Source organism: Podarcis melisellensis (assembly GCF_964234715.1).
Source record: "Podarcis melisellensis genome assembly, chromosome: 11".
In the NCBI taxonomy this organism is placed as follows: Eukaryota; Metazoa; Chordata; class Lepidosauria; order Squamata; family Lacertidae; genus Podarcis; species Podarcis melisellensis.
The window spans coordinates 1,140,005-1,150,240 of NC_138543.1; the positions used below are offsets into that span (position 1 = coordinate 1,140,005).

General features: G+C 42.6%; 1 protein-coding gene across 1 annotated transcript in view; it reads left to right on the forward strand.

The window, feature by feature from the left end:
- ENTREP1 (endosomal transmembrane epsin interactor 1) overlaps positions 1-8,299 on the forward strand; it is a gene marked incomplete at both ends in the record, with an annotated part of 53,043 nt that extends 44,744 nt beyond the window's left edge. The window contains 4 exon segments of the mRNA XM_081929473.1: positions 3,956-4,105; positions 6,141-6,472; positions 7,509-7,814; positions 8,279-8,299. Coding sequence (XP_081785599.1) covers positions 3,956-4,105; positions 6,141-6,472; positions 7,509-7,814; positions 8,279-8,299 — 809 coding nt within the window.
- Positions 8,300-10,236: the final 1,937 nt, after the last annotated feature.

Sequence of the window (10,236 nt, forward strand, 5' to 3'; positions counted from 1 at the left end):
TTTCCCACATAGACCCATGCCAGCTGAGTACTTTGATGACTGGCTTTTCACACCCACATTGTCAGATAGCACGTTCAGGGGTTTCTCTTCCCCCGAGGGAAGAACACCAGAATCAAGCCCGCCCAGGGGATCGTGCTCGGGGGTGGACACGGAAACCCCTTATTGGTGGGAGGAGCAGCCAGAGGAGGAATGGCGTAAGAGGTGGCTGATAGGTCCTTGGCGGGCAGCACCGGAGGAAGTAGCGATGGAAGCAGAGACTGAGAAGCATTTGGGGGAAGAACCCGACTTCGAATACACTTACACAGAACTGCCAGCAGAGAACATTGACGTAGACGACCTGTATCCTGAGCCTACCCCCGAAGAGCCGCAGTTTCCACAACCGGTCCCCGGCGAGCGGGAGGGGGGAAGGGGGGGCTTCGAGGGGGGGATGGATGTCAGGGTTTCTGGGAGAGAGGAGGAGATGACAGAGGAGACGGAGAGCGAGTGGGAGGAGGGGCAGAAGGATGAGGAAGAAGATGACGGAATTCTGAGGGAATCCACGAGTCTGAGCAGCGAGTCAGAGGATTCTCAAAAGGGGGTTACCTTAATCAAGCAAAGGGGAGGAGAAGGGAGAAGCGGAGAGGAGCCCAGTGGAAGACAGAGGAAGCAAGAGACGTCTCAGCCGGAACGGAGTAAAGGGGGTGGAGTCGTCAGCCTCTCGGAGGGAGCAGGATTAGGAGAGAACAGAGAGAGGGGGTTGGAGCAGGGTGTTCAGCCGGAAAGGGTGGAGAGCAGAGCAGGGGGTGGTGTAGCGGTCGAAAGAAAGGTCAGCAGCAACGTACGCGCGCCAAGTTCAAGCGTAGAGGCGCGCGGAAGTGGAGAGAGCTCAGGGGAGGAGCCCGGCCCTAAAGCCAGAAAGAGGGGGGAAGAGGCGGCAGAGGATTCAGCCTCAGGCGAGTCACGGAGAGAGGGAACCCGGGGGGGCAGGAAGACCCTGCGGAAAAGAAAGGAGAGGAAGAGGTGGTCTAGAGCCAGGCTATTAAGTTGGTGCGGAAGAGGGGAGGAGTCAGAGGGGACTTCAGCGGTCTAACGTGGCAGACGTACGGCCACAATGCTGAACTGTATGAGAAGCAGAAATCTTCAATAAACTTTTCCTGTAAATAAGCTGCAACGGAGTGAGGTCTCTTGTGAGCTGGGACCAGATCTGGGTGGCCGTGACATCATCTAAATACAGTTTTCCCCTAACACCCCCCCCCAAAAAAAACAGCCCCAACTACGGCCAGGTAATTACATTAGTAATATAATGAAATAAAAAAATATGTCTACAGTTGCTGGTTTAAAAAATATCATTCCACATGCTTCCATGTGTCTTAGGTGGTTTAAATGCATGTTCTTTCTTTGATGCATATGTAATAAAGGAGGACCGTGTTATGTAAAAGTTATGTAGTTTCTCACGTTTTCTTTCACATACCCTTTCTGTTAACATTTCCATCAAAATTAATTCCCAGACATAAGCATACCAAACTTCATATAGGTCCACGTTTAATGTCCTCCAGTGTCTAGCAACAGCAAGACGTGCTGCAGTTATAAGATGCACAATTAAGTCTTTGTCTCTAAGATTTTGTGCTTCATCTGCAAATATAGAAAGCAATGCTATTTTGGGATCTAAATTGATCGATTAAGATGTAATTTGTTCCATTTCCATGTGGGCATTTCCACCACATGTGTATAAATGTTCCTTCATTCCCACAATTTCTCCAACATTGCAGAGAAATATTTTTGACTATTTTGCTCAGCAATGTGGAATGCAAGTACCATCTGTGGGTTAGCTTTAAGGTGTTTTCTCTTATTCGGGCAGAAATAGCTCGAAAGGGGGCTTTTTGCCACATTCCTTCCCACAATCCATCATCAATCCCTTCTCCTAAGTCTCTTTCCCATCTAGTCTTCAACATGGAGGGCTTTGAGGTTGAAAAATTTACAATCACTTTATAGATTAAAGCTATTAGACCATTACCTCTAGGGTCTCTGGTATATAAAATATTTTCAAATGTAGTTAGTGACTTCGTCCCTTGTTTGCAGATTTATGTGCTACTTATAAAATGGATGACTTGATGGATTACCATCCAATTGTGGGAAAAGTTTTGAACCATTTCTTGTAGTATTAATCCAGACAAAGGGGTGTTTTCTTTGTAAAAGTCTTTAAGCCAAAACAGGCCCACATTTCCCCATTTTTCAAAGGGGAATGTTCTGTCTCTATTATAGAAAGTAGGGTGAAATGCCAATGGTATTACAGGAGAAAGCTGTGAGGCCACCCTTGGGAACCTCTTTATAAAAATAAAGAGGGTTTTCTATCTCAATTCCCCCCCCCAATTTGCCAAAATGGGACCCTCTTACTGAATTCTGTTCATTTGGGTTTTTCATATTTAGCCAAGCTATTTGCTGAGATCCTTGAAATACCAGAAAAATGCTATGTAGATGGGCAGCTGCATACATCATATTAGGTACTGCCACCTCCTATGCCTGGTTTATATAATGCTTTATATGGTAACCTTGGCCTTTTATTCTGGTGTATAAATTTTAGAAGCATGTTTTGCCAATTTTGTAATTTTTTTGTCTTCTATGGTTATTGGTAAGAATCTGAAGAGGCACCATCATTTTTATAGTGGCGATTTGGCCCAACCATGACAGCGAACCCTTGCTCCAAGTTTTCAATTTTTGTCTAAACTCTCGGATCATTGGACCAAAATTAAGCTTTTCCAAATTTTGAAGGACTCAACCGACTCCAAGTCTTTATTTGGTTTTGGTAGGACTATAATGTGTGTGCTTTTCCAAGTTCCATGTATCAGGCCATGATCCTTTATATCTGTAAATATTTCAGCAAGAATGGGGCCTTATATCATTTTTGTATTACAGTTGAACCTTGGTTTTTGAGCTTCTCAGAAGCCGAACAATTCGGAACCTGAAAGACGAAAACCCAGAAGTAATTGCTTCCGTTTTTGAATGTGCCTCGGAGGTTGAACAGCTTCCGAGGCGTGTTTCTCCACTTTTTCAATGCATTTTGCCAACCGTCCTTTGATCCTCAGTTTTTGAAAGTTTCACAAGTCAAAGAGTCTTCTGGAACAGATTACATTTGAAAACCAAGGTTCCACTGTATTACTGAAGGAATGAACTTGGCCTTTTCTTTTTGTCCACAATGTTTGCTTCTTTGTGTTTGACAGATTTGAGATGGTACTCCTATTGTTTTTATTTGGTCTTTCTGAATTAACTCCTTTTTCTATGGACCCAGCTGTTCAACTTGGGTGATGTCAAATTCAGACATCCCATATTAAGTGAGCCTTTGTGCACAGGACTGAGATGTAGCCCTGTGTTACCTGGCAGGTCATTCAGCCTATAGAAGTCTCCTGTGGTCTACTCAGACCATGTGGAGGGTCCATCCCAAGAAACCTGCAATGGTAGGAGGATGCTTGCTGTTGGATGGGGGGGGAGAGGGTGAGGATAGGGAACCAGCTCAACATGATAAGAATGTATCTAGTAAGCCTTTTGTTCTGTAGATGTGAACGTTGTCACCTATGGTACCAGCTGTTTCATGAAATGACTGAATAATGCCCTAACATTTCTAAGATGTTTTGCTTAAACTTTGGTTCCTTGAGTAATGTGAACATAATTTTGCCAGATGTGACACACACACACAGTAAAAATGTTTTTGGATGTTGCTCTAGAATGCCCTGTTGGTGCTACCTGTGACAAGGAGTATTTTTTCTCTTTTACAAATAACTTAGTGTGAGTAATACATAGTTTTTTAAAAATAATAATTGCTTGGGAGCCAATATTTGATTTAGAAATAGTCATAGAAATCTGTTTGAAATAAATATTAATACATGTCCCGAGGATCTTTTTTTTCTACACACTTCATTACATGCAAGCGTATTCTAACTGATTTTCTTTTCCCTTCTGAGTTGTTACTTTGTTTTTGCAGTAGGTGGTGATGAACGTAATTCTATAACTAGAGAGACCACCTTGCATCCGGATGCCAGTTTAGTCCCTGCAGGAACCTCCAAGACAGTCCTCAAGCCTCTCAGGAAACGATCAAAAAGTGATCCTGTGCTGCATGGATTTCCACCAAGAGGTGACTGGGGTTTTCCCCTAAGGAAATTTACTATAGCTTTCATTTGTGGACCCACTCACTTTTATTTTCAGCCAGTGGACGGGAGTGAAGACCTAGACTCTGACCCTGTTTTTGCCCAATTGGGCAGTTCAAATTTTGGTGTTAGCAGGTTATCCTGCCATCCACAGTGGCAAAGGAGGTCCCAGTTGCCAGTCATGACAAATAGGTTTTTTGTCCCCCTGGTGGAAGAGGGGAAGCCGTGCTAGGCCGGAACTGCTGCCCACCCAAGAGCCAGGTAAGCAGCCATTTCAGGCTGCAAAATAAAAGAGGTCTGCAGTGGTACCTTAGCTTACATATGCTTCAGGTTACATATGCTTCAGGTTACACACTCTGCTAACCCAGAAATAGTGCTTCAGGTTAAGAACTTTGCTTCAGGATGAGAACAGAAATCGTGCTCCGGTGGCGCGGTGGCAGCAGGAGGCCCCATTAGCTAAAGTGGTGCTTCAGGTTAAGAACAGTTTCAGGTTAAGAACGGACCTCCGGAACGAATTAAGTATTTAACCTGAGGTACCACTGTATTTGCATTTAAGACTTTTTGATCTGTAATTGGACTGATGCCTTGGAGGAGCAAGTTAACTAATGTACAAATTGTGTGTCTGTCTGTCTTGTTAGTGTGTATTCCTTAGTAGTTTCTTAATCCTAGCAACAATTTTGTAAAATACATCTTCAGGGATGTCATTTTGCATACTACTACAAATAGTAGATGAAGTGTTAGGACTGTATTTGCACTTTACCATTCAGATACTGTAGAAATATGGCAACCCTAATGTCAGGGAACTGCCATCGGAGCCCAGAGTGGAGGTATGGCTCCCTAGCGATGCAGGAGAAGGACCCAGTAGGGAGAGAGGGAACACTTCCTCGGAAGAAGGAGATCAGCGTGACACCAGGAAGAAAGGGGAGCAGGGAAGGACTTCGGAGAGATGGCTCCAAGACTCTTCCACAGAGACCAGCGGGGAGAGCCCAGGACCTCCGCTGGCCACGCCCACTCTGCGCAGAAAACTTCCGCGCAGGGAGGATAGGCGGAGACTTGGTGTCAAAGAGCTTTTATGCTGGAAGAAGTTCAGGAAACGCCCACTGACGGATTCTGCCAGTGACTGACACAGCCACGGAGAAAGGGCTGTCCAGCCAGGGAAAGGTTTAGCCTGACAACGTTGCCTAGAGCAGCGGCCACTTACGCACGAGCAACCCCAATTCCCTTTACACCTAACTTGGGCCAACTGCTGCAAAATAAATAAATAAATAAATAAATATAAAAGCTCAGGAACTTCCCTCAAAAAACAACTTGGGGTGACCTCCCCCCAAAAAGCTCAAATGTGTTCTGTTTGATGTTTAAAATACTGATTTCTTAATTTTGGGTTCAAAAAAATAGGGGTCGCCTTATAGCAGTACTATCACAAACAGTTTTACCATCTTATTTTCTGGTTATGAGTTGCCGGTCTAGTGGCAAAGTTAAAGCCCATCCAATGAATTTTTGGCAAATACAGGATTTGAACTGAAGTCTTTTGGGGCCAAAGCCAGATCAAGTTTCTGGAACAGAGTTAGAAAATACTAATACCTTCTTAAGCATCTGTTCCAGTCTGTTGTATGCCTATTCTATACAATACTAATATTTAGAATTATTTGAAGCCACCATTAAATTTCACGCCAACTAAGTTTTCTGCATCTAGTAAGCAGTCAAGACTGCTATCATGCAATCAAAGGCAATATTGTGCAAGTTGCAAGTAGTATGGTTGAGTGTGGATGACCATAGTAAGTCATAATAAAAACATATACTTCTCTGAAATATATATATCCTTAATACTGATTGACTCTACACTTTTGTAAGACCTATGATTATCAGGTTCCCTTTTTTATAGCTAAAGACAGCTGATCTGCCTTATTCTTTTGGGAGGTAGGAGGGTTTGGCAAACATCACATGCTCTGTTGTGCACAATTCGAAGTGCTGGATGCAAGCCTACGTATATGCTACCCAGAAGCATTTCCTTTTTCTTTTCAGGTCCAGTGCTGAGTTGTGAAGCTGCTACCCAAACAGAATTAAAACCAGAACTAGCTACTGTCACTTTGCGAAAGAGTCTGAGAGCAAAGGCCTTGCGCTCACGGCCTTGGTCTTTGATAGACTACAAATCCTACATGGATACTAAACTGCTCGTGGCAAGGTTTCTAGAGCAGTCATCCTGCACCATGACCCCTGACATACACGAACTAGTGGAAGACATAAAATGTGTTTTAAAATCAGATGAGGAGCACATGGAGGAGGACTTCCGGAGGCGGCGCGTCCGACAATGGCTGCCCTCTTCTAATTGCGAAGAGGGAGCTCCGCAGAAAAGGGTCGTCCGCTACGGCGAAGCGGAGACTCACGTCGGAAAACCACAGGCAGCGAGAGCCTGTGGCCGCGGGACTCGGCGGGCACCAGAAGCGCCCCCCGAAACGCAGAAGAGACCCCGTAAGAGGTCTCGGAACGTGGAAGGGCTGGTGCGGTGCTGTGAGTCGATCGCTCTTTCTGTGGAGTGAAGCCGCGTAGCTGCTGTCGGCGAGCGCTGTCCTCTTTTCCTGGGAACATCCGATTTGAAACAACAACTCGTGAGTAAGAAAAGAAAGAAAGATTTGGAGGCTAAATTACTGCTAATTCGGCTAAAAGCGAGAGACGCAACCAGGAAGTCTGTCTCTTGTCACTGCTTAGGACTTAAAGCAAAGGACTTTGATGTTTGGAGCCTTTGAAGAGGCGCTAAAAGGCAATAAATCTTTACATCTATTGGAGCTGTCTTTAGGATTTAACTCTTTAAATGATTTATTTCGCAATATGAACTTTACCTTTTCTGCTGGATTTACAAATTTACAGAGAAACCCAGGCAGTCGGACTGCCTATTTAACTGAACTGTCAGATTGCAAACTTTGACACTTTGTTGCTTTGTGCTGTTACAAGCTGAGTGCTAGTGGAACTGTTACATTGAATCATTTTACCTCGCACTTGCTGAGACATTGTTATGCTTTGAGACCAATTCTGCTAAATACAGGGAAACTGAAGGTTCTTTGGAATTTAAAGGCTGTATGGACATTGTTTTTGAAGTTTTGGAATCTGGAAAAGTTTGGAGTTCTAAATAATTGACTTTAAAAATTTGATTTCCTCCCTCAAAACATAATTGGGCTCCCTCTAGAGGATTTTGGATTTACAACTGCATGTGACTTTGCTTTCTTTTCCCTCTCCTTCTATTTGGTTGTTTACCCTATAGGCTTGTGGATTCTCATGGGAACATACTCAGTCTGACCTTGACTAGTAGACAGAATTGGAATGAGTGGCACTGGGAGATCAACAAGAGCGGCTAAAGCGAAAACAAAGCAAACAACTCTGACTTTAACCTCACAGCCGCGCAGATCATCTGTCCCTGCTGTTTTGGAATTAGAAGAAGAAGCTGAGCAACCCTTGTTAGAGGATATGGCAGCAGGTGGATCTGCTTCAGTATTAGACAAAATATTTGAGAAACTGGAAGCTTTAGACAAAAAAGCGGATGAGCAAATGGCAAAGATTGATAAAAATACAGCCAGTGTTAATAAATTAACTGAACAAGTTACTTTGAAAGCACAATCAATTGGCAAATTATTTGAATCCACCGCAGAAAATCGGAAATTGGCAGAGGAAGCTATTCAAAAAACTGAAGAACTGAAGCAGGAGGTAAGACCATTGCACAAGCAGGTTGGAGAACAGCAGGCCTATCTGTCTATGATTGAACTACGGGCTCGGGATAATAACTTGAGATTGAGGTTTATACCAGAACTGGAACCTGAACAAGGGAACTTAATTGAGTTTTTGACAAAGGAATTTTCCAAGTTCTGGCCTTTGGAGGAAGAAAAAGATTTTAAAATTGTGACTGCTTTTAGACTTGGAAAATTAACAAGGAAAGACAAGCCCAGAGACTGTTTGATTACTTTGAGATCCAAGGAGGAAAGGGACAAAATACTAGGACTACACTACGAAAAGTCACTTGAAATTTTGGATAAAAGAGCAGAGATTTACAAAGATATTCCAAAACAACTTCTGGACCTTAGATCCACCTACACTGAGCTAGTAAGACTGCTGAGGAGCAATTCAATTGTTTTTAGGTGGGAATTTCCCCAATGATTATCTTTTACATTCAGAGGGAAGAAAGTGAAAATTAAAACAGCTGAGGACAAAGAAATTTTTTTGAGTACCTACGGAGAGGACCTTCAGAAAGGGATCAAAAGACCTTCAGGGGCTGGACCATCGCCTGCACCTACACCTACACCTTCGGGGTCTGAAGACCAGGAAAAAAAGATACCACCACTAGAGCAATAACAGATTTGTCCAGGATGTCTCTGCAACTTCTGAGCTGGAACATTAATGGCACCAACTCTCCGGAGAAAAGGAGAAGGATATTTCATATATTGAAAAAAGAACAATTGGACATTATTTGCTTGCAAGAAACACATGTGACCAGGCTCCATAGAAAAGTGTTAATAAACAAAAGATTAGGCCAAGAATTTATCTCTTCGGACCGAGTCAAGAAAAGAGGTGTGGTGATATATGCAAAAGAGAGCCTGTCACCAAAACTCTTATTTAAAGATGAGCAAGGAAGAATTTTGGCAATTGAGATTCAAAATCAAGGAGAAAAGTTTTTGATATTAGGAATTTATGCGCCAAATGAGGGAAAATCGGAATTCTACAAGAAGTTGCATGAGATAATGCTGGACTATATGAATTATGACAACATCATCATGATGGGAGACATGAATGGGGTGGCATCGACCAACATGGATAAGTCACACAGCCAAAACGTGACAAAAGACGGCAGACTACCTAAAACATTTTTTGAACTGACTGACAATATGGACTTGATTGACATTTGGAGAACAAAGAACCCCCTAGGAAGAGAAGGAACATTCTTTTCTGAAGCCCAACTGACATGGACAAGAATCGACCAAATATGGATAACTAGAGGCCTGGCACCCAAGATAAAAAAAGTGGAAATCTGCCCAAAGACCTGCTCCAACCATAACGCCGTAAAGATGGACATGAGACTAACTCCAACCGGCTCCTTCAGATGGAAGATGAATGACAATTTGTTTAGAGATCAGGAGATTATCAAAAAGGCCCAAAAAGCTTTGAAGGACTATTTTGAGATAAATTTGAACACTATGGTGGAAAAAAGAACTGTCTGGGACGCAAGTAAAGCGGTTATGAGGGGGTTTCTGATACAACAGAACACTATAAAGAAAAGAGCACAGAATGAGAAAAAAGATAAGATTTTGGAGAAAATTAAAGAATGTGAGAAGAAGTTAAGATCGAGACTGAAGTCAAAGGAGATTCTAAGAGAAATTAAACTTCACCAAACACAATATTCAAAATTGATAAATCAGGAAGTGGAATGGAAAGTTAAGTTAATGAAACAAAGATCTTTTGAATCGGCAAACAAATGTGGAAAGCTGCTAGCATGGCAGCTGAAAAAGAGACAAAAATTGAATACGGTTACAAATTTAGAGATTGAAGGAAGAAATATTCAGAACCCAGTGGAGATTAGAAAGTGTTTCCAGAGATATTTTAAGCAATTATATACACAAGGGCCGCAAAACGAGATGGAGATAGAACAATTTTTAAGGAAGAATTGTTTACCAAGGCTGTCTCAGGAAAATAGAACAATCCTGAACTATAAAATAACACAACAAGAGATTGAAGAAGCCATTCAGAACATGCAACTGGGCAAATCTCCAGGGCCAGATGGGCTCACCTCCAAATATTATAAGACATTGAAAGACTATTTGATACATCCATTAGTGGAGGTTTGCAATGAAATTATGGAGGGGAAGAAGGCACCGGAGTCGTGGAAAGAAGCTTTCATCACATTGATACCCAAACTAGAAACCGAAAAGACACAACTTAAGAACTACCGCCCCATCTCCCTCCTAAATGTGGATTACAAAATATTTGCAGACATTTTAGCAAGTAGATTTAAAAAAGTGTTAAATGAAGTAATTCACAAGGACCAGGCAGGCTTTCTCCCAGGTAGACATTTGTTTGCCAATACAAGGAATATTATTGACATTTTGGAACTTTTGCAAACAAATATCAATACAAAAGC